General features: G+C 53.0%; 1 protein-coding gene across 1 annotated transcript in view; it reads right to left on the bottom strand.

The window, feature by feature from the left end:
• The window catches only part of PLOD1 (procollagen-lysine,2-oxoglutarate 5-dioxygenase 1), a 41459-nt gene extending 19733 nt beyond the window's left edge, over window positions 1-21726 (bottom strand). The window contains exons 1-4 of the mRNA XM_075906620.1: window positions 21501-21726; window positions 3855-3946; window positions 1930-2066; window positions 492-655 (exon numbers count right to left, since the gene is read on the bottom strand). Coding sequence (XP_075762735.1) covers window positions 492-655; window positions 1930-2066; window positions 3855-3946; window positions 21501-21582 — 475 coding nt within the window. The 5' untranslated portion in view covers window positions 21583-21726. The remainder of the gene's footprint in view (window positions 1-491; window positions 656-1929; window positions 2067-3854; window positions 3947-21500) is intronic.
• Between the last annotated feature and the right edge of the window lie 5539 nt (window positions 21727-27265).

Genomic DNA, 27265 nt, shown 5'->3' with positions numbered 1-27265 from the left:
GGAATTCCCCAGCCCTGCTCGCTGCGGCAGTTGCTCCCAGGAATTCCCCAGTCCTGCTCGCTGCAGTGGCAGCAGCTACGCCCGGGGAATTCCCCGGCCCTGCTTGCTGCGGCAGTTGCTCCCGGGGGATTCCCCGGCCCTGCTCGCTGCAGTTGCTCCTGGGGGTTCCCCTTCCCCCCGTGCGGTGGCAACAGCTCGTTGCAGCAGCAGCTGCTCCTAGGACACTCTGCCCCCAAGTCACTGCCGCTGCAGGCTGCCCGTGACCAAACCGGCTCCGCTCCCAGCCGTTCTCAACCTCCGAGGCTGGGGCTCTCTGGTCTAGCAACATCTGTGATCCTGCCGGACCCTGGACGTTGCTGGACCAGAGAGTCCCGGACGAGAGAGGTTCAACCTGTAATACTTTTCCGACCCGACCGCCCCCGCTCACGTTCTTCTCCAAAGCCCCCCTGCAATGGTAACACACAGCTGGGAGATGCTGAGCTGCCTCTTACCTCCGGAACCTAGGAAGCGCTTCCCATCTCGCACCTGCGGGTACTTGGCTTCCAGCTTCCGGTCAGGGTAGACAAAGGTCTCTGCTGAGAAAACCACCTTGCTCTTGGCCTGTTTGAACTTCTTCAGCAGCTCTGCGGGGCCCGAGGCAAAGAGCACGTCATAGCTACCGGAGGAACAGCAGACCGAGGAGAACAGAAAGGAACGGAGTCAAGAGAACAGTGTGAGAAACAGCAGATGGGCTAGGAGTCCCTTGCTTTTAACCTCGCACTACAACATTACAATCCCTGCAGTCACAAGAGACCTTGGTACGGTACAATCATAGCCCCATGGAATCCCCAGCACTGGGGCTACATCTACACTGGCATGATTTTCCGAAAATGCTTTTAATGGAAAAGATTTCCGTTAAAAACATTTTCGGAAAAGCGCGTGTAGCTTGGCAGGACGCTTTTCCGGAAAAGCACTTTTTCCGGAAAAGAGTCCGTGGCCAATCTAGATGCGCTTTTCCACAAAAAAGCCCTGATTGTCATTTTTGCGATCGGGGCTTTTTTGAGGAAAACACTACTGTGCTGTCTACACTGGCCCTTTTCCGGAACAGTTTTCCGGAAAAAGACTTTTGCCCGAACGGGAGCAGCATAGTTTTTCCGGAAAAGCACTGATGATTTTACATTAGATCGTCAGTGCTTTTCCGGAAATTCAAGCAGCCAGTGTAGACAGCTGGCAAGTTTTTCCAGAAAAGCGGCTGATTTTCCGGAATAACTTGCCAGTCTAGACACAGCCTGGGGGTTTTAAGAACAGGTTGGACAAACCCCATCAGGGACAGTCTAGATTTACAGGCAGGGGGCTGGACACGGTGACTTCTCGAGATCTCGTCTCGTCCTACTTTTCGATGGTTGGGCGGAATACGGTACTTGTTCCAAACTCACCTATTGTGGATGACTAAAATGCTCAGCTCTCAGGTGGGTTGTTCCTTACATCCCTTAACAGCCAGGGGATTTACTTCTCCAGAGCTTTCCCTCCGTGTCTTTGGAGTCTGCAGCAGACCCCACATATTCAGCCCTCTCTTCTTTCTCCTCACAGCCGACTAGTCCTTAGCTACTCGCCTGGACATCTGCACCCCCTCACCCAGCAGACAGCTCCACTGGTAAAGGCCAGGCCAGAATGGCAGACTTGCCCACTGAACTCTTGGGGGCCAAACTCAGCCTGGCGTAAGTAGGCGGAACTCTATCAACCTTACACAAGAGTTGGATTTGGCCCATCGCACTGGGAGCTTCCCAGTATTTAACATCAGCAACCCGTCTGGTACAGGGAATCCCAGTGAACAGGAGTCAGGAGGCCTGGACACATCTTCCCCAACCAGCCTCCCGCAGGGTTAATGACCCACTGTTAAGAACCTGCCTCACGGCTCAACTCACAGCAATCCCCTTCGGCCCCACCTACCTCTCTGTGAAGAGGATGATCAAGTCCTCCTTGTCCTCATGCTGCTTCAAAGCTGACTTCAAGAGACGGACCTTCTGCCCACCTCCTGCTGCCTTCTTGTCATCCTCCCCATGCCACTCCTCCTCCAGCCCCAGCACCTAACGGGTTACAAGGTATCTTTTGACAAAGGGTTCCCCCTACTCACGCAAGGGCCTGTTTTCTCAGCATGAGTCAGTGTAAGAAATGGTGTGGGAGAGCCAGGGCTGGCTCGAGCCATTCCTGCGCCCCGGGCAGCAGGCGCGCGACCCCGCCCCTGGGCGCATGGCACATGCACAGCCCCGCCCTCCGGCACGCTGCGCCCCTTACAGCTGCAATTGGGCTGCGCAGTGCCTGATTGCAGCTCTAAGGGGCGCTGCACAGCCACCGGTCCTGGGCGCGCGGCTCCTGATTGCAGCTCTAAGGGGCGCTGCACGGCCCCCGATGCGTAGCGCCTGACTGCAGCTCTAAGGGGCGCTGCACGGCCCCCGATGCGTAGCATCTGACTGCAGCTCTAAGGGGCGCTGCACGGCCCCCGATGCGTAGCGCCTGACTGCAGCTCTAAGGGGCGCTGCACGGCCCCCGATGCGTAGCGTCTGACTGCAGCTCTAAGGGGCGCTGCACGGCCCCCGATGCGTAGCGCCTGACTGCAGCTCTAAGGGGCGCTGCGCGGCCCCCGATGCGTAGCGCCTGACTGCAGCTCTAAGGGGCGCTGCGCGGCCCCCGATGCGTAGCGCCTGACTGCAGCTCTAAGGGGCGCTGCACGGCCCCCGATGCGTAGCGTCTGATTGCAGCTCTAAGGGGCGCTGCGCGGCCCCGATGTGTAGCGCCTGATTGCAGCTCTAAGGGGCGCTGCACGGCCCCCGATGTGTAGCGCCTGATTGCAGCTCTAAGGGGCGCTGCACGGCCCCCGATGTGTAGCGCCTGATTGCAGCTCTAAGGGGCGCTGCGCGGCCCCCGATGTGTAGCGCCTGATTGCAGCTCTAAGGGGCGCTGCGCGGCCCCCGATGCGTAGCGCCTGACTGCAGCTCTAAGGGGCGCTGCACGGCCCCCGATGCGTAGCGTCTGATTGCAGCTCTAAGGGGCGCTGCGCGGCCCCGATGTGTAGCGTCTGATTGCAGCTCTAAGGGGCGCTGCGCGGCCCCCGATGCATAGCGTCTGATTGCAGCTCTAAGGGGCGCTGCGCGGCCCCGATGTGTAGCGCCTGATTGCAGCTCTAAGGGGCGCTGCGCGGCCCCCAGTCCCAGGCGCACGGCGCCTGATTGCAGCTCTAAGGAGAGCCGTGCGGCTGGGTGCACGGTACCTCTTACAGCTGCCATCAGGCATAGGTTGGTGCCCCGGGCACCTGCCCGGCTAGCTCCCCCCTTAATCCAGCCCTGGGGAGAGCCAGTTGCCAGAGAAATTCACAGCTACTTCACTGTTAGCCTCTGGTGAGACTCAAGGCAAGGAGCAATAGCAATGTGGGGTGTGGAGAAGCTCTGTTACACCCACCCTGGCCTCTCCCAATGGGCTGGTGCAGGTTGACACACAAGTACTGCATGCCATCCTCTGCCACGGGGCATCACCATGAGCCAAGGTGCAGGAGAGATGGTGGCGAAGAGCTTTCACGGGTGCCTCTCTGCTGAGGCCCTGGGGGCAATGATCAGGGAAAGAGACTGGCTCTCTCTCGTGGGTTTTGAGCAACTGCACCGTGCTGCTGCATCACAGCAGCCATGGAAACTTTCGGATGGAAACGTCGCGTCACGGGCATTCCTGGGGAGCAGCTCACAGACCCGCCCTCTCTCATTCCAGGCCCTCCCTGGAATGAGCTGTCTATGACCCTACGTGGACATTCCCCCGGTTTCCTCCCTCTCAGGATAATGGTCTCCACCGTCCCCTTTCACTGCCCACCGAAGGCTGCGGGGCTTCACCTGCACTTTGTAGTTGAACAACTGGGCTGATCTTTTGAAGCGTTTGAATCCCTCCGTCTCCTTGGTGGCCACAGTAAGAACCAGCAGGTTTTCTGGAGGCAGAAGAAAGCACAAGGTAAAGCTCCATCCTTATCTGTTGCACAGTTTGCCATTCCTTCTTCGACAAAGAAGCTTCACTATTAGGCCAGGTCTGCACTGCAGGGGGGAGGGAAATGTCAGCTTAAGGTACACAACTTCACCTATAACAGAGGTAAATAACATAGCTGGAGTTGAGGTACCTTAAGGAGCTTGGCGCTGTCTCCACAGCAGGAGGTTGATGGGAGAAACTCTTCCACTGACTTCTCTTACTCCGCGCAACAGCAAGGAGTGCCGGTGCCAAAGGGGGCACGCTCAGCATTCGATTTAGCAGGTCTTTACTAGACCCGCTAAATCCACTGCTGGAAGATCGACCGCCGCAGCACTGATCCTCCGGTAAACGGAGACACAGCCTATGAAACAGGGTCAAGGCGGAACTGCCAGCCTCAAGGCCCCGACTGACTTCAGGAAGGTAGGCAGTGTGGCAGTCGAGGCACAGATGACACTGCAGCTGGGAGCGAGCCTCTTGCCCACCTAGACAGATTCGCTCTAGCAGGAGTTGAGCTAGCACATAAAAAACAGCAATCTGAGTGCCGAGGCTCAGACTCTAACTCCCGAGCAATGGAGCCAACGGACTTGCTGGGCCACTGGGCAAGGTGTTTGGGGGCGGGGGAGAGCAGCTCCATGCTCCCAGAAGGGGTGGAGCCTCAGGCAGAAGGGGTGGGGCTGCCAACCCTTAGCACTGCCCGGAGCGCACTGCCCCACCCACCCCCGTCAGCCCTTAGAGCCAACCGGAGCACTCTGCACAGCACCGCAGCGGCGATTTAAAGGGCCTGGGGGTCTGGCCAGCACTGCTGCTGCAGCCTGTTGGCGGGTCTGCCCCTAGGCGTAAGAGCTCAGCTGCAGCCTACGCTGCTACATCCACACAGCTAGAGCTAGCTCAGCCTGTCTCCCTGGGTTGGGAGGCCTGCTCCCAGCTGCAGTGTAGACACACCCCACAGAGGTTAAGTGACTTTTCCAAGGCCATGTGGCAAGTTAGCCACAGAACCCGACAGAGTCCTGATGTTGTCACTAACCACCCAGTATGACTGCTCCAGACAGCCGCTGCTTCTCAAGTGTGGCAACGCAGTCCTATAAAGCGCAGGCGAAAGCAATGTCTAACCGGAATAGAGAGCCAAATGACTGCAACAGCAAAGTCACGCCTTGCCACAGACTCTCAGGCTACATCTAAACTACAAGTTTTTGCAGCAGAAAATATGCTAACGAGGGAGACATTCGCATAAGTTGCACTCTCATTTGCATATTTTCTGCCAATCCGTTTTTGCGCAAAAACAAGCAGAGCAGTGTGGATGTTTCCTTTTTGTGCAAAAACCCCTTTTTCCGCAAGATCGGTAAACCTCCTTTTTTGCGGCATAAGGATCTTGCGCCAAAAGGGGGTTTTGCGCAAAAAGGAAACGCCCTCCCTGCTTGTTTTTGCATAAAAACCCCGAGCGAAAAAACAGATCTGCAGAAAATATGCAAATGAGATCACAACCTATGCTAATGAGTCCCTTATTAGCATATTTTCTGCCGGAAGAACTGGCAGTGACGATGTATCCTCAGCTCCTAAGTGTGGACCAAATTCTGTAAAATCCCATTAAGTGGTTAACCAGTTCCACATATTGTTAACCAATTAAAGGGGAAGGTGGGCAGGAGGGGGCATGCTCACCTCTGGGCTGGGGCAGCCCCCTGCCTGCAGTCGCCCCCCGCCCCTCGCCTCAGGTAGTGGCTGCACTGGCCAGGCTGGGGTGGGCCAGGGTGCATCACAGGCAGGAGCTGCTCTGGCATCCCAGCTGAAGCAGCTCCTGTCAGTGGCGCTCCCCCCCCCCCCACGGGGCTAAGGCAGCTCCCTGCCTGCGGCAAGTGGAGAGCTGCTCCAGCCCCCATTAGTTAACCAATTAATGAACCGGTTAAACATTCCCATCCCTAGCATGTACTGCTCTACTCTTTTTCAATGTGGGTGCTGTGTTCCTGTCCCTGGGAAAAGATCGGCCCCGAGATTTGATTCACAGCCCCCTGGTGAACGCTGGGCTGTAGGCCAGCAATGCTGGAAAGCCATCCCGGGAGTGGACCACAGCAGCTCAAGATGCCCACCCATAGCACTGCACAGCTGGAGGAACCAGCTAGCGGAAGCCTGTAAATGAGTGGAGCCAGCCAGAGACAGAGCACGGCTAAGGAGCCCTCTGCGAATACCAGCGAAAGCAGAGTAGTTGCATTGCCTTTACCCTGGTACAGCTCCGGTCAGAATCTGGCCCTGCATGGAGATAACTATATTTGACTGCACAGCTTGTGAGACATACACAGACAGGGGGGCCGGAACAGTTTGTACAGTGGGGATGCTGAGAGCCACTGGCCATCACCTACAGTCCTCAGCTAAAACCTCTCCAACGCATTATCAGTGATCTACAACGCATCCCTCACTTTCACAGGCCTTGGGAGGCAGGCCAGTTCTCACCCAGGGTATGTCTACACTACCCCGCTAGTTCGAACTAGCGGGGTAATGTAGGCATACCGCACTTGCAAATGAAGCCCGGGATTTGAATTTCCCGGGCTTCATTTGCATAAGCGGGGAGCCGCCATTTTTAAATCCCCGCGGGTTCGAACCCCGTGCAGCGCGGCTACACCTCGTCCCCGTGGAACGAGGTGTACCGGTAGTTCGGAATAGGCATCCTAGTCCGAACTACCTAGTTCGAGCCCCGTGTAGCCGTGCTGCACAGGGTTCGAACCAGCGGGGATTTAAATATGGCGGCTCCCCGCTTATGCAAATGAAACCCGGGAAATTCAAATCCCGGGCTTCATTTGCAAGTGCGGTATGCCTACATTACCCCGCTAGTTCGAACTAGGAGGGTAGTGTAGACATACCCCCACAGACATATTCTCACCAGCAACTACACACCGCACCACAGGAACTCTAACTCAGGAACCAATCCATGCAACAAACCTCGGTGCCAACTCTGTCCACGTATCTACACCAGCAACACCATCACAGGGCCTAACCAGATCAGCCACACCATCACTGGTGCATTCACCTGCACATCTACCAATATAATATATGCCAGTGGTCCCCAACATTTTGGGGCTGCCGGGCGCCTGGGGATGGGGCCGCTCACGCGCTGCGTGTACGGGGGCGGGGCCGCTCACAGGCCACGTGACTGGGGGCGGGGCCAAGCATGCGCCGCATGACCGGGTCCGGCACCGGCATGTGCTGCGACCCTGGGCAGGGGCTGCCCAGGCGCTGTGCGCCCTGGGGCCGGCACCGGCATGTGCCGCGCACCCGGGGCCAGGGCCGGTACCGACATGCACCGCACTTCCAGGGCCGGCACCGGCATGCCCCACGCACCCGGGCCGGCATCGGCATGCGCCGCGCACCCGGGGCCAGCACTGGAATGCGCCACGCACCCGGGGCCGGCACTGGAATGCGCCGCACACCCGGGGCCAGCACTGGAATGTGCCACGCACCCGGGGCCGGCACTGGAATGCGCCGCACACCCGGGGCCAGGGCCGGCACCGGCATGCGCCATGACCCCGGGGCAGGGGCTGCCCATGCACCCGGGGCTGGCACCTGCCGCATGCCCGGGGGTGGGGCCAGCCCAGATTGCTCCAAGGGCACACATAAGTGGCCCGGCGGGCGCCATGGCGCCCACGGGCACTGCGTTGGGGACCACTGATATACGCCATCATGTGCCAATAATGCCCCTCTGCTACATACATCGGCCAAACTGGACAGTCCCTACGTAAAAGAACAAATGGACACAAATCAGATATTAGGAATGGTAATATACAGAAACCTGGAGGGGAACACTTCAATCTTCCTGGACACACAGTTGCAGATCTAAAGGTAGCCATCCTGCAGCAAAAACACTTCAAGACCAGACTTCAAAGAGAAACTGCTGAGCTACAGTTCATTTGCAAGTTTGACACCATCAGCTCAGGATTAAACAAAGACTGTGAATGGCTCGCTAACTACAAAAGCCGCTTCTCCTCTCTTGGTATTCACACCTCCACATCAGCTGCTAGAAGTGGGCCTCATCCTCCCTGATTGAATTAACCTCGTTAATTCTAGCCTGATTCCAGCCTGCATATTTATACCTGCCTCTGGATATTTCCACTCCATGCATCTGACGAAGTGGGTCTTTGTCCACGAAAGCTCATGCTCCGATACATCTGTTAGTCTATAAGGTGCTACAGGACTCCTTGTCGCTTGAACCAAACCGTAAACCTTTATGATGGAAACCACTTCTAGCCAGGGGATGCTGTCCCCCCGCCAGCCCGTAAGTCCAGCAGCCGTTACACAAAGAATATACAACTTACTGTGGGTTACTCTGTTAACATAGAACATAAGTCTCACTTGGCTCATACAGAGTTTAAAGAAAATGAAACATGACAGTAAAAAATAACCCTGCTATTCAGTGGAAGTGTTGAAACTGAGCCACTTAGTTTAAGTGCTCCCCTGCACCATTCCCCTCTCTCACCAGCAAGCATTTACCCCACTGTGAGGAACTGAATTTGGCCAGGTAGTGGTTATTTTTCTCTTGGAAGCGCCTGTGATTTTCTATTGTGTCCTGGATCTGTATTCCAGATGTCTACTATATATAATGTGGATTTATTCTGTCACAGCCGCCTTCCAAGATTCTCTCCCTACTGCTCTAGATTGTTTCTCTTCCAATTTCTTACAGCAGGAGGCCACATTCTGATGTACATTTTCAGCGTCTGCTCCTCCGTAGGCAGGCAAAACTCTCAGTGACTTTGATGAGAGCTTTGTCCAAGGAAACGTGGAGTGAGAATTTGAGGGTTGGACCCACAATTCCTTTGATGTAACGGAAAGCTCTACTTTTTGACAGGTTTTCCTGTTAACTTTTTCACCTGGATAGGAATGTGCATGGGTTCTGGCAGTAGTGTTTAAACGGGGTACTTGGCCATTTGAATGGAACACTGGAAAATTCCAAGAATGACTGATTGCACGCAGGAGCATTTTCTTGGCTCTAACTAGCTTATCGGGTGACAATGGAGGAGTGAATTTCCTAATTGATACAACAGATGTGCGTCCCCAATACATCTGCATAGATTTCCTGGGCACAGGGAGCCCAATACTTCTGGATGCAGGAGAATAGCAGGATCTCTGAATAGATCTGTTAGACCACTGAGCGTGACAATGGTGAAGGGCTGATAGTTACCCATAGCAATTATCTGTCAGAATTTTTGTGGTATGAATCTATAGCACAGTTGCAGAGAGAGATCTGGGTAGCAGGATAGCGAGGGTAGAGATAAGTTTGGGATTCCCAGCTGAGGAAGAGAAGGGGTTTTAAATGATTCTTTATTCCCATCACGAGAATATGGAGAGAGTTTACAGGTCAATAAGCAGGGGTCGCAGAACCGCGGCGAGCCCCGCTTGCCAGCCGCGCTATCCAGCGATCTGCACATGCGCAGATTGTTATGCGCATGTGCAGATCGCCTGAACCCGGCTATTCTGGGTTACACTCTACTCACCACGGGTAAGTAGATTGTATAATTTGTCGAGCCCTGTCAATAAGAGACTATCAACTTGGATTTAAGTATACAGATTGGACTTCTCTGGTCTGGCACCCTAACCCTGACCAATCTCAAATGAGGGCATTTGTTGGACCCAGGGAGGTAAATTCTGGCCCCAGCTGGACCAAGGATGTCGCCACACTAGAGAGTCCCGGACTCGAGAGGTTCAATCTGTATTTTGTTAGAGATAAGGAGGGTGAGATAATATCCTTTATTGAACCATTATTGTTGGTGAAAAAGACAATGTTTAAAGCTCCACCGAGCTCTTCTTTGGGCACGGGCTATTTGTTAGGCCTTCAGGTACCCCAATGATGAGCATGAGCCAGATGGATGGACAGACAGAGGGGAAGAGAGACAGATGGACACAGCTATAAAGGAATTGGAAAGGAACGAGCAGTTATTTAACCAGGATACATGGGGCCCTAATTACACTCCGGCCCTTGCTGTTCTGTCCAGCCAGAAGATGTAAACAGCTCAGGAGAGTATGCACTTCCCCAGGGGATATCTAAACCAGCCAGGCCCCAGTCACGTGGCAGCATGCAGAGCTCAGGCATTCCTAGGAAATGGGAGTCCGACTGCTGATGAGAAGGGATGCAAATGTGGCACACCAGGCAGGGGGCTGGAAGACAGACAGTAAATTCCAGCCCCTGCTGAGAGCGCTGAAGATGTAAATGAACTGTATAAGATGAAATGATTGATAGACGCCCAGGGCCATGGTATTCCAGCTTGAATTCTCTCCAGGGACTGAACAAAACCAAACAAAGAAGGAATTCATTTTCACGCCAGCTTCCGAAGACGTTCAACAAACTGTTTACCCTCCTTCCACGTGACTTGCAGACTAGGTTTGCTGCACCAGGTGGCCCTTCTGGGAGTGTGGGCTCCAGCCGGATGATCCCGGTGACATATTTTGGAGAGAAAAAGAGCTCACTGTGTGCAGCATAGAAATTAATTAGAGTGAGAAAAAGCCCAAGCCGAGCCACAATCCTCCCCACTGGACAGAATTCCTCAACAAAGATTCCCCTTTGTTATTGATCAGGAGGGGAGGAAGGATTTTGAGAGACACAGGGCCGGAGAGAGCGACGTCCGCCATGCCGGAGGAGCAGAGGGTGGGGCGGGCATGAGGGAACCCCCGAATGCTGCTGCAGGGGGTGGGCCAGACGTGGGGGAACGTCCAGGCGCCCCGGCAAAGGGCGTGAAGAAACGCCCAAACGCCGCTGCCAGGGGCGGGCCGGACGTGGGGGAACGTCCAGGCGCCCCGGCGAAGGGCGCGAAGAAACGCCCAAACGCCGCTGCCACGGGCGGGCCGGATGTGGGGGAATGTCAGGGCACCCAGGCAAAGGGCGTGACGGAACGCTCAGCTGCCACAGAGAAGGGTGGGGCAGAATGCCCAGACACGGCCGGAAGGAGCGGGGTGAGCAGAGAGAGGGCCCTTCAAGAGGGCACCAGCAGAATGCCTGGGGTGAGGCGGGAGGAAGCTGGACCGGCTAGGAGCGAGCCGGGAAGCAGCTGCGCGGGAGCAGGCAAAGGCGAGGAGCCCACGGTGAGACTCCAGAAGGGCGCGATGGAGGGAAAGGAAGTAGACCAGGACAGGGCCAGGAGCTATTGGCCCACGGGCTGGCGAGCTGAGGGCGACAGCCCCGTCAGCCAGGACAGGGATGAAGGGTCCCTGTAGCCTTAGGGTCCTGGGCTGAGACTCGGAGAGAGTGAGGGCCCGAGTCTCCCTTCCCCACCAAGAGAACCCCAGCCCCCACTAAATCCGGATCCCCAGTCATAAGCGACGCAGGTGGGACTTGGCAGTAGGGGTGTCGTGAAGCCCGTAAAAAGGGGGTACCTTCCCAGCCGGTCTGACTTGGCTGGGGACCCCACAGAGAGGGCGAGAGTAAAGAGGTGGTCGGGGGCATCCGGAGTAAGGGCGAGAGGCCCACAACCCCCTTACAACCACAAACATAGTTCCTAACCCTCCACGAGTGACTGTCCCAGCTCAAATGGATTGAGCAATGTCCTTTGCCCTTCAGGATCATTAGTCCAACAATGTAAGGGTTCCGTTCATTTACCCAAACTTTCTCCGTACCCCACTTTAAACACCCCACGTACAGCTCTGTCCAGTCAGTGCAGACCCTGACACATCACCCTGATGACTCCATTGAGCCTGAGGCCATGCCACCTTTGTGCTGCTCCTATGGTCTGCTGGCAACACCTGCTGCCACTCCTACCAGCCACCCGCCAGTTGTTCCTGACAGCTGCCGCTCCTGCCGGCCGCCCACTGATCGTTCCCGCCAGCCGCCTGCCGCCGCTCCTGCCGGCCGCCCACCAGGGAAAGGTCGTTCCCACCAGCCGCTCCGCTGGGCGCCTGCTGCCCGTTCCCGCCAGCTGCTCCGCTGGCTGCCTGCCGCTGCTCCTGCTGGCCGGCTGCCGGTCGTTTCCACCAGCCGCTCCGCTGGCCACCCGCTGCCGCTCCTGCCAGCCACCCGCCAGTCGTTCCCACCAGCCGCTCTGCTGGCCGCCCACCGGTCAATCCCACCAGCCGCTCCGCTGGCCACCTGCCGCCACTCCTACCAGCTGCCTGCCGGTCGCTCCCGCCAGCAATCTTGCTGGCTGCAATGGGTCTGGCTTCAGGCCAAATCAGTAACTTCAGCTTTTAGTGATTTCAACTCTTTAGCCACCACCTAGACTGGCAAAAGATTCCAGCTTCCACTGGACTAGCAAAAAGACTCCTGATGGAGTCTGCTTGAGGCCTATCCTTAAAACAAGGGGGAAAAAGGCAGGTTGAACCAATCTTACAGCTCATGCCTGGCAGACATGACACAGGCTCACTCAAGCTCTTTCCCCCCAACTCCATTCACTCAATTCTGGAAGGAGGAGGCTTGTTCATCTGAGGCCTCTTACAATGATGGTGTCTCTACTGCAAGCACTGGTGTCATATTTTACAGTTCCTACATTTAGGGGTAGCATGATTTGTGACCCCCTCAACAGCCCAAATCAGTTACAATCCATCACATTCCACTCTAACAACCGATCTTCAGCCCTGGCTGAATTGGATTTACGTAACCACACCTTGGATTCCTTCTCCATCCGGGCATGAGCTGTATTTACATATCAACACTTAACAGTTAATTATCTTGCAGAGCCAACCAATTTGAGTGAGCATACCCACCCCCAGGCAGCTCTCTCCTTTTGGCTGGCTGATAGCAAGCAGTAGTTCAGCCCCTGCTTACACACCCATGAGGCATTTTTGCAGTCCACTCCTGCCAGTTTTAAGGCTGAGCTGTGCAGCTACCAGCCACCTTCCCCTTTTATCTCTTCCTTCCTCAAACGTACTGCAGCAAGTGAATGTTCCCTTCCTAAGCCCCAGTCATAGCCCTTCTCTTTTCTTCCCGTTTGCTCTATAAGGGTAGGTCTACACTACCACCCTAGTTCGAACTAGGGTGGTTAATGTAGGCAACCGGAGTTGCAAATGAAGCCCGGGATTTGAATTTCCCGGGCTTCATTTGCATCTCGCCGAGTGCTGCCATTTTTAAATGTCCGCTAGTGCGGACTCCGTGCCGCGCGGCTACATGCGGCACGGACTAGGTAGTTCGGACTAGGCTTCCTATTCCGAACTACCATTACTCCTCGTGGAGTACCGAGTCCGTGCCGCGTGTAGCCGCGCGGCACGGAGTCTGCACTAGCGGACATTTAAAAATGGCAGCGCCCGGCAATATGCAAATGAAGCCCAGGAAATTCAAATCCCAGGCTTCATTTGCAACTCCAGTTGTCTACATTACCACCCTAGTTCGAACTAGGTAGTGTAGACATACCCTAAGAGTGGTGGGCCACATGCAGCCCATCAGAGTTCTTTGTGTGGCCCACCAGACATTTTGTTTGCTGTTGCAAATTTATCATTACTACAGAGCAGGAGTGAATTACTAAAGTGACATGCACGTAGAGCAAGGGCACATGAAGTTGAGGTGCATGCCGATGGCGCACAACATTGATTGTGAGAGCCGTGTCTCCAATCGAAGCACCACTATGGTTCAATCGGCACATGCGTCAAGTTCTAGGTACACAAGCTAGCGATGTACGAGTTTAACTGGTTAATGGATAAGCATTAGCTTATCAGATTAGCTTACTGGCTACGCTCCCGGCCACTGCAGGCAGCCTGCGGGTCCAGTGGTGGCCAAGAGCCTGCAATTAGGCAGTGGCTGGGAGCCAGCAGCAACCCGCAGCCCGTGGGGCAAACCAGCCTGCACAGCGTTTAACCATGTAACCGACTGAATTTCAATGGGTTACACAGTTCGTGGGCTTTTTACGTTTTTATATCCCAACACAAGCACAGTTCGCAAAACTACCCTGTCCTGGGAGACCGTCTTGGTTACGAGAATCTTGCAACCCACTGAGATAAAGAAGGGCCACTCATTAGCGTAGATTGCCCAGCACTGTTCTATAATCTAAAAAGCCTTTCGCCGTGTTTCCCAATCGCTCTTCTCTTTCATCATCTTCATCGTTTCAAACCCTAACTCCTTTCTTCACACGTAAATCACTCAGGGTCAGATCCCCACGTAGCGGTCAATGGAACTGTGTCATTTTACACCATCGTTCTAAAGCCCTTGCGCGGAGGGTAATCACGGTGGAAGCATTCAAAAGCAGATTTACTCTTTCGCATCCTCAGTTTTTGCATTCAAAAACACTGACTCCTTTCTGCAAAGCAGAGTCAGCCAGAGTCAACAGCACTGAGGGCTATTCGGGACAACCAGAAACCTGAGAAGTTATTTGTATAACCATGGGGTGCAGTAGCAGCCTGGATCAACAGATCAGACACAGGACTGGGGATTCTAGGAGACCTGGATTCTGCCTCCCATTGACCTGCTCTGTAACATTAGCAATCACATCACTCTCTGGGCCTCTGTTTTCCCATCTGTAAAATGGGTATATGACACTTACCAACTCTTCTAAAGCTTTGGCGCACTGTGGGTGAAAAGAGCTATGTAAGGCAAAATATCATTACAGAGATGTAACTTTTAGATCAATAATAAATGCAAACGGCAATACTGTCAGGGTGGACTTAAGTTTCTCCACCTAAGTTAGCATTTGCTTGCTGAAGGAGATCAGCAGCAATGAACTTAAAGCCACGTATCTTTTTCCTAGTCCTCTAGGGAGAGGGCAGCTGCAACTACATTTTAAAATACAATGGGCTGCCTTTAGTCTCAAACTGCATTTTGGAAAGCATTACTGTAAAGCGTCCTAAGAAAATACTTAGGAATACCTGGAGGCAATTAGTAAAATTGATGCCTGATTCGACATCTGAGAATTGACTTGCCATATTAAGTTTACTTGTAGCGCACCTTCTCTTTAGTAGACAAGCCCAACAAATAATATACAACTAGTATCTAGTGCTCACAGAAACATGAGTCTCCAGCTGCTTTACAGCAGAGGACAGGGAGCATGATTCTGTTACAGGTGTTCAAGCTGAGGTTCAGAGAGGGTGGCAGATTTTTCTTAAGACGCCACAGAAAGTCAATGGCTGGATGGAAAGAGAACTCATTCCAAGCCCTTTGCTCTATCCAACACACCACACTGATTCCTGCATTAGGAATGTAAGCGATTAGTCGACTATCCGATAAGCAAAAGCTTACTGGATAGTCAACTAGTCCCTCAACTAGTTGCTTTCCCCCTTGCTGCCTGTATCACAGGTAGCAAGGGTGGGGAGCAGGAGGGGGTGCTGAGGGGAGCTGGCTTAAAAGCTAGTCTCCCTCTTCCCCCCCCCCCCCCCCCCCGCCCCCAGCACTGTCTCTGTAGGGGGCAGGGGAGCAGAAGGGCAGCCAGGACAGGGCGCAAGCTGGGCCAGTCCCAGACACTGTGCTTCTACTTTTTAAATGTATTAAGAGCCTTGTCAGCTCTTAATACATTTAAAAATCAGAAGCACCGTGGGAGGAGGGGGGAACCTGGCTCGAGCCAAGACAGGGGATTCCTGGCTCACTCTGGGTCCCTGCACTGCGCACCAGCTTTTAAAATGTATTAAGAGCTCTTAATACATTAAAAAGGCTAAAGCACAGCAGAAGGAACCCAGCACTAGCTGGGATAGCTGATTCCCGGCTCACGCCAGGTCCCCCCTGCTGTGCACCAGTGTTTTAAGTGTATTAAGAGACTGTCAGCTCTTAATACATTTAAAAGGCTAAAGGGCAGCAGGAGGGATCCCCAGCTGATTCCCAGACCAGGAGCTAACCTGCCCTGCAGCTCCCTCACTTATCAATTAATCCATCAGCTAGTCGATTAGTTGATTAAACTAAATTTAACATCACTATCCTGCATACAGCCCAAATTTCTGTTCCTGGTGAGCCCGACTCGTTAATAAAATCAGTGAGAATCTGGAGTGCACAAGGAACGCAGGATGTGACTCAAAATTTGCGTTGGTATTCTTACCCTAATCCTTGTCTAAGGAGTCACCTACATATCAAAATCGTGGTGCTTTAATAGTTCGTGCCTTATGCTTGCACAGTTAACATAGTACACCGCACGCAGATGTGCAGTTACACAAGTAAAAAGGTGCTTACAGCAATATAACTTATTCCCACTAATTCAGCGGAATAAACTATACTGGAACCAAGGCACTTTATTACCTGTACAATTGGGTCTGCCCTGGGGGTTGTACTAATGTATCTATTTTTGTAAAAAATAAAATAAAATCACGCTCTTAACTGAAATAGTTAAATCAGTACAAAATCTGTGCAGAGAGCTGGCCTAACTCTTCAGACACTCACCACCCACTCTCTTAGCCTCATTTAGCACAGACACTTTTTTTCTCCTCCCTCTTTCCCCTCTTTTTCTGCTTTTTATTTGTCCCTCTGTGCCCCTTGCTCCATTCATCTGTCATCTGAAGAAGTGAATTGTGCCCACAAAAGCTCATGATACCATCTATATTTTTGTTTGTCTCTATGGTGCTACAGGACCACTTGTTTTTTAAGCGTTTTTTTTTTTTAAGTTACAGACTAACATGGCTACCCCTCTGAGTCTTTTTAATAGGTTCACACTTTCAGAGCTGAGACAGAGCCTTTCCCAGCTAGGCTCCCAGTTCAAATCCAGACTGAGAGCAGTGATCCAAAGACATCACCATCTGGTGGCTGTCCGATGTGAAATGAACTGGCAGTCTCAATTAGGGATGTGAAAGGTTAACCAGTTAACCCTTAATGGGTGTTGCTTACTGGTTCCGGTTAACTGGTGGGGGCTGGAGCAGGGGGTTGCTCCAGCCCCACGGGTCTACTGTAGATAGGGGCTGCTCTGGGCATCCAGAGGCGCGCCTGTCCATGGCGGCCTACACACAGTGGGAGCGTGGTCGCCCAGCCTAGCTGTGGCTGGAGAAGGGAGGGGAACAATGCTTCAGCCAAGCTGGACTGCAGTTCCCCCCCTTAACTGGTTAACAGGTCAAACTTAACGTTTAACTGGTTACCCGATTAAACAGGATTTTACATCCCTAGTCTCAGTCCATAGCCTCGGGGACAATCTAGAAAATTAAATAAGGAATTTCCTGCTAACTCCCCCCTCAGTGTTTGACCTTCATTAATTTCAGCTTCTGCCCTCCTGTTTAGAACTGGTCTTGTATTTTTTGCCAAAACTTTTTTTTCTCTCAAAAGAAGGCTTATCTGTAAAAATCAAACTATTCGTGGAACAGGTCAGTCTTCACAAACCTCCCATTTCAAAACATTTTGGGAAGGTAAAAGTTTGGACATTGTCAACACATCACTTTTTGACGTTTTCAGATTAGAAAGTTTCATTCTGGAGGGTCAACGTAAATATTTGTTTTGAAAATTTAGAAAATTTCCACAAAAAGAGTTAAAAAAATAAAGAGGTTGATTTTTTTTTTAATTATCTAACCCGAATGTTTCTATCAATCAAAACTGATCATTTTTAAGTGTTTTCATTTTCAGGGTTTTGACTTTTCATCCTGATTCTGGTTGGAGAAATTTGTGGAATCCTGAAAATTCCCTATTCCTGATTTTGAACTTGTGCCCTTCATTTTTGCAGTTATATGAGACTAAATCACATTGCCTCTTAATTGCCAATTCTTTGGCGAAAATAAATGTAATTATCCAGACTGCTCTTCAGAGTTGTAAGGCAAGAGACTCTATGATCCCTGTATTCATCTTCAGTATCTTTTCCAAATCTTCTGCATTTAACAAACTACATTAGAGGTTCCCTCACCAGTCATACCTATAGGGATAAAATGATGGTATCTTCTGATTGTTCCAAACCTCAGATAATCACATGGGCACCACATGGCTCCAACTCACTTCACAGATCCCTGTTCAGGTGCACCATAGGGCTACGTCTACACTGGCATGATTTTCCGGAAATGCTTTTAACGGAAAAGCTTTCCGTTAAAAGCATTTTCGGAAAAGCGCATCTAGATTGGCAGGACGCTTTTCCGCAAAAGCACTTTTTGCGGAAAAGCGTCTGTGGCCAATCTAGATGCGCTTTTCCGCAAAAAAGCCCCGATCGCCATTTTCGCGATCGGGACTTTTTTGCGGAAAACAAATCTCTGCTGTCTACACTGGCCCTTTTGCGCAAAAGTTTTTTGGAAAAAGACTTTTGCCCGAACGGGAGCAGCATAGTATTTCCGCAAAAGCACTGACAAACTTACATGAGATTGTCAGTGCTTTTGCGGAAATTCAAGTGGCCAGTGTAGACAGCTGGCAAGTTTTTCCAGAAAAGCAGCTGCTTTTCCGGAAAAAGTGGCCAGTCTAGACACAGCCTAGAAGTATAACAGGCTGACCACAGGGTGTGTGATGTAACAGAGCTCAGTGCCTGAGCCATGGGCCCTTCGCTCAGACTGGGTGGTACCTGAAGCTCATGTTACTCATTCTGGGCTGTGAACACTGACTGCAGGCTGGGTGCTGCCTGGGAGCTCGGATCTGTCTGCACAGGAATGCTAGCCCCAGGCTGGCAGTGCCCAAACCTCTTTACATAGGGGCCCCTGGGCCAAGCAGGTGGTGCCCAGCTCTCTCTGGGTAGGGGCCCTGGCCCAGGCTGGCGGTGCCCAAACCTCTCTACATATGGGCCCGTGGGCCAAGCAGGCAGTGCCCAGATCTCTCGGGGCAGGGGTCCCTGGGCCAGGCTGGGGGTGCCCAGATCTTTCTGGGTAGGGACCCTGGTCCAGGCTGGGGATGCCCAGATCTCTCTGGGTAGGGACCCTGGTCCAGGCTGGGGTTGCCCAGATCTTTCTGGGTAGGGACCCTGGTCCAGGCTGGGGATGCCCAGATCTCTCTGGGTAGGGACCCTGGTCCAGGCTGGGGGTGCCCAGATCTCTCTGGGTAGGGACCCTGGTCCAGGCTGGCGATGCCCAGATCTCTCTTGGCAGGGACCCTGGCCCAGGCTGGCGGTGCCCAGATCTCTCTGGGCAGGGGCCCTGGGCCAGGCTGGCGGTGCCCAGATCTCTCTGGGCAGGGGCCCTGGCCCAGGCTGGGGGTGCCCAGATCTCTCTGGGTAGGGACCCTGGCCCAGGCTGGCGGTGCCCAGATCTCTCTGGGCAGGGGCCCTGGGCCAGGCTGGCGGTGCCCAGATCTCTCTGGGTAGGGACCCTGGCCCAGGCTGGCGGTGCCCAGATCTCTCTGGGTAGGGACCCTGGCCCAGGCTGGCGGTGCCCAGATCTCTCTTGGCAGGGACCCTGGCCCAGGCTGGCGGTGCCCAGATCTCTCTGGGTAGGGACCCTGGCCCAGGCTGGCGGTGCCCAGATCTCTCTGGGCAGGGACCCTGGCCCAGGCTGGCGGTGCCCAGATCTCTCTGGGCAGGGACGCTGGCCCAGACTGGCGGTGCCCAGATCTCTCTGGGCAGGGACCCTGGCCCAGGCTGGCGATGCCCAGATCTCTTTGGGCAGGGACCCTGGCCCAGGCTGGCGGTGCCCAGATCTCTCTGGGTAGGGACCCTGGCCCAGGCTGGCGGTGCCCAGATCTCTCTGGGCAGGGGCCCTGGCCCAGGCTGGGGGTGCCCAGATCTCTCTGGGCAGGGACCCTGGCCCAGGCTGGCGGTGCCCAGATCTCTCTTGGCAGGGACCCTGGCCCAGGCTGGCGGTGCCCAGATCTCTCTTGGCAGGGACCCTGGCCCAGGCTGGCGGTGCCCAGATCTCTCTTGGCAGGGACCCTGGCCCAGGCTGGCGGTGCCCAGATCTCTCTGGGTAGGGGCCCTGGCCCAGGCTGGGGGTGCCCAGATCTCTCTGGGTAGGGACCCTGGGCCAGGCTGGCGATGCCCAGATCTCTCTGGGTAGGGACCCTGGCCCAGGCTGGCGGTGCCCAGATCTCTCTGGGTAGGGGCCCTGGCCCAGGCTGGCGGTGCCCAGATCTCTCTGGGCAGGGGCCCTGGGCCAGGCTGGCGGTGCCCAGATCTCTCTGGGCAGGGGCCCTGGCCCAGGCTGGGGGTGCCCAGATCTCTCTGGGTAGGGACCCTGGCCCAGGCTGGCGGTGCCCAGATCTCTCTGGGCAGGGGCCCTGGGCCAGGCTGGCGGTGCCCAGATCTCTCTGGGTAGGGACCCTGGCCCAGGCTGGCGGTGCCCAGATCTCTCTGGGTAGGGACCCTGGCCCAGGCTGGCGGTGCCCAGATCTCTCTTGGCAGGGACCCTGGCCCAGGCTGGCGGTGCCCAGATCTCTCTGGGTAGGGACCCTGGCCCAGGCTGGCGGTGCCCAGATCTCTCTGGGCAGGGACCCTGGCCCAGGCTGGCGGTGCCCAGATCTCTCTGGGCAGGGACGCTGGCCCAGACTGGCGGTGCCCAGATCTCTCTGGGCAGGGACCCTGGCCCAGGCTGGCGGTGCCCAGATCTCTTTGGGCAGGGACCCTGGCCCAGGCTGGCGGTGCCCAGATCTCTCTGGGCAGGGACCCTGGCCTAGGCTGGCGGTGCCCAGATCTCTCTGGGCAGGGACCCTGGTCCAGGCTGGCGGTGCCCAGATCTCTCTGGGCAGGGACCCTGGCCCAGGCTGGCGGTGCCCAGATCTCTCTGGGCAGGGACCCTGGCCCAGGCTGGCGGTGCCCAGATCTCTCTGGGCAGGGGCCCTGGCCCAGGCTGGGGGTGCCCAGATCTCTCTGGGCAGGGACCCTGGCCCAGGCTGGCGGTGCCCAGATCTCTCTTGGCAGGGACCCTGGCCCAGGCTGGCGGTGCCCAGATCTCTCTTGGCAGGGACCCTGGCCCAGGCTGGCGGTGCCCAGATCTCTCTGGGTAGGGGCCCTGGCCCAGGCTGGGGGTGCCCAGATCTCTCTGGGTAGGGACCCTGGGCCAGGCTGGCGATGCCCAGATCTCTCTGGGTAGGGACCCTGGCCCAGGCTGGCGGTGCCCAGATCTCTCTGGGTAGGGGCCCTGGCCCAGGCTGGCGGTGCCCAGATCTCTCTGGGTAGGGACCCTGGGCCAGGCTGGCGGTGCCCAGATCTCTCTGGGTAGGGGCCCTGGCCCAGGCTGGCGGTGCCCAGATCTCTCTGGGTAGGGACCCTGGCCCAGGCTGGCGGTGCCCAGATCTCTCTGGGTAGGGGCCCTGGCCCAGGCTGGCGGTGCCCAGATCTCTCTGGGTAGGGACCCTGGCCCAGGCTGGCGGTGCCCAGATCTCTCTGGGTAGGGGCCCTGGCCCAGGCTGGCGGTGCCCAGATCTCTCTGGGCAGGGGCCCTGGTCCAGGCTGGCGGTGCCCAGATCTCTCTGGGTAGGGGCCCTGGCCCAGGCTGGCGGTGCCCAGATCTCTCTGGGCAGGGGCCCTGGCCCAGGCTGGCGGTGCCCAGATCTCTCTGGGTAGGGACCCTGGCCCGGGCTGGCGGTGCCCAGATCTCTCTGGGCAGGGGCCCTGGCCCAGGCTGGCGGTGCCCAGATCTCTCTTGGCAGGGACCCTGGCCCAGGCTGGCGGTGCCCAGATCTCTCTGGGTAGGGGCCCTGGTCCAGGCTGGCGGTGCCCAGATCTCTCTGGGTAGGGGCCCTGGCCCAGGCTGGCGGTGCCCAGATCTCTCTGGGTAGGGGCCCTGGCCCAGGCTGGCGGTGCCTGGGAGCTGCGCCCCCCTCTTACCCTCCTGCTTGGAACCGCTGCTCCCCTCCGCCATCAGCAGCGTGAGGAGCAGCCCGGGCAGCAGCAGCAGTTGGGGCACCATGGGGGCGGCTTCTGGCGCTCCTGGGCTCCCCGAGTCGGCGCTGCCTGCAGCCGGACGCTCCGGGGACCGGGACAGCGGGGCGCGCACTCCGGCAACTCCCGGCGCTGCGAGGTTCTCGCTGCCACGCACTAAACACGCCCCTTCGGGGGGCTCCGCCCTGCAGCCCCGGCGCGGCCCCTTCCCTCCTGCCCGGGCGCTGCAGCCTGGGAGAAGGGCCGAGCGCACGGAGAGCTGGGGACCAGCCTGGGGACCATGGCCCGGGCTGAGGTGGGGGCCCGGGCTGGGGACGGGTAATTCCGCGCGGCAGGAGGCTCTGGGGTCCCTGCTCTCCATACACAATAAAGTCTCCCCGGCTTGTTCTGCAGCAGAGGGAAGTTTGCTGGGATCTGGGATCTGCACTGAGACCAGACAGCAAGTGTTCAAACAAGACAGGGGGGTGGGGGACAGACCCCCTAGAAGACAAAGCTCCCACTACTGGGACTGCCCCTATGAAATCCGGACATGTGGTCACCTTCGGGGGCTTCAGTCCCTCTCCCTGAGCAGGTGAGTGGAGGACTGCGCACCGCGCGCCTGAGCCTGCACCCCTGCAAGTTTTCGTCTTTACTTTTTAGGCAACAGGATCAGACATTGGTCCTCCAGGCTGCGGTCATCCTATCCCCACCCCAATTTCAGGGGGACTTTATGGGGCACACCTTGTTAAGTCTTGTGGGAAATGTAGGCACATGCCACACGGAGATCGTATATATTACTACTTAGAAATGAATAAATGGGCAAAGCACAGATCCCAACTTTGCCAAAGTGCCAGGGGGCAGGAGTCTTCAGAAGAATGCCAGGTTTTGCTTTGGAACCCCCTGGCTACGTCTAGACGGGCATGATTTTCCGCAAATGCTTTTAACGGAAAAGTTTTCTGTTAAAAGCATTTTCGGAACAGAGCATCTAGACTGGCACAGACACTTTTCCGCAAAAGCACTTTTTGCGGAAAAGCATCCGTGGCCAATCTAGACGCGCTTTTCCACAAAAAAGCCCCGATCGCCATTTTCGTGATCGGGGCTTTTTTGCGCAAAACAAATCTCAGCTGTCTACACTGGCCCTTTTGCGCAAAAGTTTTGCGCAAAAGGGACTTTTGCCCGAATGGGAGCAGCATAGTATTTCCACAAAAAGCACTGATTTCTTACAGTAGGAAGTCAGTGCTTTTGCAGAAATTCAAGCGGCCAGTGTAGACAGATGGCAAGTTTTTCCAGAAAAGCAGCTGATTTTCCAGAAAAACTGGCCAGTCTAGACACAGCCCCTCTGTTGTGATTGTGAGGGTGCGGCAGGGAGGAAGTAGTAATAACCAACACCAAAGATGTGCAGAAGTTTCAGGGGGTTAGCCAAGTTCATCTGTACAGGATAAACTTAAAAAACAACAAATGGTCGGGTAGCACTTTATAGACCAGTGGTCCCCAACATGGTGCCCGCCGGGGCATTTATGTGCGTCCACCTAGTCGGGGTTGTGACGCGGGATGGATGGGGGAGGACGGGTTGCATGCGCTGCGGGGCCGAACTCACGCTGTGACATGGGGAAGTGCATGGGGAAGCGCCGGCGGCGGAAGAACCTGCTGAGGAGCGCAGTGGGGAAGCTGCAGGAACAGGGTGGCCGATCCAGAGCAGTGAAATGGCCATGGTGGGGGGTCCAACGCAGGCGCACTTGGCATGGGGCCAGCCAACACAGCAGGATGACGTCACCCACTGGTGTGGCGCCGGCCACACAAAAAGGTTGGGGACCACTGTTATAGACTAACAAAACATGTATCTGGGATAAAGGATCTTTCGGAAAAGGCTTTATTTTCCGCAAGATCAGCGTCTAGACTGGCGCTTTTTTCCGGCAAAGCTCCGTGCCGAAAAAAAGCGGCAGCCATTTTTATGCTAATGAAGCGGGGGAGATTTAAATCCCCACTTCATTAGCAATTGCGATACTCTAATTTACATCCCTTTTACGAAAAAGGGTTGTAGTCTAGACATAGCCACATGGTTTCCATTGTCAGCATCCCCACTATAAAAACTGTTCCGCCCTCCGTGTGTGCATTAGAACCCAAGTGAAGCATTTGTAATGAAGATGAGGGAAATGAAACATTTAGTCATTAAAGAAAAAACATTTAAAATGGCCATACGAGGTCAGACCAAAGATCCATCTTGTGCAGTATCCCATCTTCTCACAGTGGCCAATTCCAGGTGCCCCAGAGGGAATGAACAGAAAAGGGAATCATCAAGTGATCCCTCCCCTGTCACCCAGCTTCTGACAACCAGACGCTAGGAACACCATTCCTACCGATCCTAGCTAATAGCCATTGATAGACTTACCCTCCGTAAATTTATCTAGTTCTTTTTTGAATGTTGTTCTAGTCTTGGACTTCACAATATTCTCTGGCAAGGAGTTCCACAGGTTGTCATCATTGTCAAAAATGAGGCTCTAAAAGTGTGAGGAACACTTCCTCACCAGACTATCTAATGCATGTGATCATAAGTGCTGAAACTACTGCTGCTGCATCCCCTGACTTGAAGTGGTTTCCCATATATACAGGGTTTATAGTTTGCTTCAGTGGGTTTCAGCATACCCCATCCCCAACAATACAATCTCAGAATTAAAAATACCAGAGTTAGGAACTGAGCAGTCAACTACACACGTCATTTGGAACCAGAAATACACAATCAGGGATCACGCACACACGCAAAAGCAGCAGAGTACAGTGTTAGATAAACTATTACTTTTTAAAAGGTAAGCAACCCTTTTTTCTTGGGCATAATAAAGTTTCAAAGCTGTAGTGAGTCAATGTTCATTTGTAAACTTTTCAAACAACCATAATGTTTTGTTCAGTTATGTACATTTCAGTGTTACAGTGTTCCCAAGGTGTTTGTAACCCTATTCTACTGTTTACAAATTGCTCCAGCATTCCTGCATGTGGTTTGCACATTTGCACAGACATTATATATGAGAAAGTAGCAGCAGAAAGAGATTACACATAGCTTTGGAATTTTGGGATCATTATTAAACTTTTCCCTTCCACCTGTCGGTTCACATTAGTCATCTCTTACCAGCATAGTACAAAATCTGTTATAATACCATACATAGACACATGGTATGTTTCAGCTACCATTTATTGCTCATTTATTACTTACATTTATTTTTCTGTTTATCATTAAGAATCTGTTTAGATCATTTTTGTTTTATGTAAGTTTTATGTATTTCCCCCCTTGCAGTCCTGCTTAGTTTTGTAACATGGCAGCTTTATGCATTTAATTTTATTACTGATGTAATAAAATATATTTATTTGAAAGGAATGAGGCTTGGGCAGGGGTATGGTCCTTTTTGCAAGATACTGAATATTTGTCCCTTTAGGAGATGAAGAAAAATGTAGTCTAAAAACAGTTTGCACTGAGTAGAACCATCTCTGATACTAACTTGCTATGTGCCTGGAGCAAGTTATTAAATGATATGTATTTAATACTATATATTTAAATACTATGTATTAATTATTATTATTTCAGTAGATCATATAGGCTCCATTAGGGTAGGTACTTTATAAACATATAACAAAGAGGCAATTCCTCCCCCCAAATGCTGACATCAACTGCGAGACAGTACTGGCCAGTATTTTTAAGTAGTTTGCCTCAGCATCCCCATTGGTCAGATGGAAACAATAATACTTACCTGGCAGGTTGGTTATGTGGATTAACTATTTATTGGTTTTAAAACATTCTGAAGATAGAAAATGGACACCATTGTCCTGATATAAAATGAGAAAACTTAATTCATATGGGTGCAAATCCTCAGAAGCCGATGGAGCTGTCTCTCTAGCCAAGATGGAATTTGGCCCGTGGACTGTAAGGGTATGTCTACACAGTAACATTATTTTGAAATAACTAATGTAATTTGAAATAACTTAGTCTGAGTCTACACAGCAGGCAGTTATTTTGAAATAGTGTCAAAATACTGTCAAACTGGAGGACCTTTTACTCCAACTCCTGTAATGCTCATTGTACGAGGAGTAAGGGAAATTGGAGGAAAAGTGCTCTATTTCGAAATAAGTGCTGTGTAGATGCTCCCAATTTCTAAATAAACTATTGTTTAAATAAGCTACGCAATTAACGTAGCTCAATTTGTGTAGCTTATTTCAAGTTAAGCCCTGCAGTGCAGATGCACCCAAATGTGAGGATAGAAATTAGGTCAGGGTAGAGAAAATAGCAGTGGATAGATCAACAGGGGAACATATAGAAATCAGGGGCATAGAACAGGAGATGGTGTAGCACACACAGTAGGATAGAAAAAGGTGCAGTTAGCATCAAAGAAATGGGGAGAGCTTTATTGAGTATAGGGATCAAGTGTCAGAAACTGTATAGTGTATGTCAGGATATTAGCATCAGAATAATTGGCCAGATGCTGATTTCTTCCTGATCAGAAAACTCACAACTGTAAATGAGAAAAGAAACTCACTCTGCGATGCAGAATCCTGTGGTCCAATCCTGCTAATGGAATTTTAGTTCCCTAAGGCCTATGGGTCTCTGAGGGGGGAAAGCTAAGAAGCAAGATCTTGAAAAAAAAAAAAAGATATCTTGAGATGCAGAGTCTGTGCTTTTATAGTTAGTTAGGACATTCAGTTTTGCTTTATGTAAGAATACTAGCAACCCTGACACCTCAACAAAGAGCCAAAAATCAAATTTTGTTTGTGCAACTGAAGTAAATGCCCAAGTGTTTTTAGATCATCATTGATACCACTCTCTGGACCTAGAGAAGGGATTTTCTTGAGATAGCTGAGTGAACAGAAAATTCTTCAGTGTAAAATAATGTCTCAAAGGTAGCAATATGTTGGGATATGGACTTTCCCTGGAGAGGTAATTTCAGGGAACCTGTCTCTTCAAACCTGCCTGGTCTCATTCATTTTATTTTTAAGGAAGATTCTTTTCCTTGAGAGTTAGCTGAACCAAAACCTTGGATGCAAATCCCAAACAGCTGAACTCCATAAATGCCCCCCCTACCTACACATGACCTTTAAGAGTTATTGTGCTGTAAATACCGAATAAACAATAATAAAAATCTCTGTAACACGGTGGCTGATGCCAGATGTGAGCATGCCAAACACTGGGAAAATTTGGATCTGGATTTCAAACTTCTACAGTAAGTTTAAATATCTCCATTCTAAGAAGAGACATTTCTCCATGCATTTAAAACCTGACTTCGTCCTTGTTTAAAATTTCCCCTTATTCAAACTGTCCCAGTTTGGAAGCCTTGCCTGCATTTTGCAGTTATACCAAGGGAGGTATATATCTTTCCTGCTTCTACATTTGTCTTCCTCTTTGCTCTTCTGTTGGAATTTGCTGCCTGTCTTTTTAAACAGCAAGAGCTGCCAATGCAGATGTTCCAGTGAGTACGTGCAACACGTGCTTCATGTGAAGTATCATCTTGCCAACAATTTAAAGTAACAGAACTCAGTTTTAATAGGTCCTTAACCAAATGAGTGGATACTCTGAATGAAAATCGTGGCCCTATTGAAATCCAAGGGAGTTTTACCACTGACTTGATCGTACTGGGATTTTTCATCCCGTTTTTTGAAATGATAGTGGTGCCATAAAGTCAGTAAATTTTACAGGGATAAAACCAAGAAAATTTCCTCCACACTTTCCCCTTACTAAACTATTCCCCGGGATC

The sequence above is a fragment of the Pelodiscus sinensis genome, chromosome 23 (genome assembly GCF_049634645.1).
Source record: "Pelodiscus sinensis isolate JC-2024 chromosome 23, ASM4963464v1, whole genome shotgun sequence".
NCBI classification, from domain to species: domain Eukaryota; kingdom Metazoa; phylum Chordata; order Testudines; family Trionychidae; genus Pelodiscus; species Pelodiscus sinensis.
The sequence above is the reverse complement of the archived record's forward strand: the minus strand, read 5'-3'. Positions and strand labels throughout refer to the sequence as shown.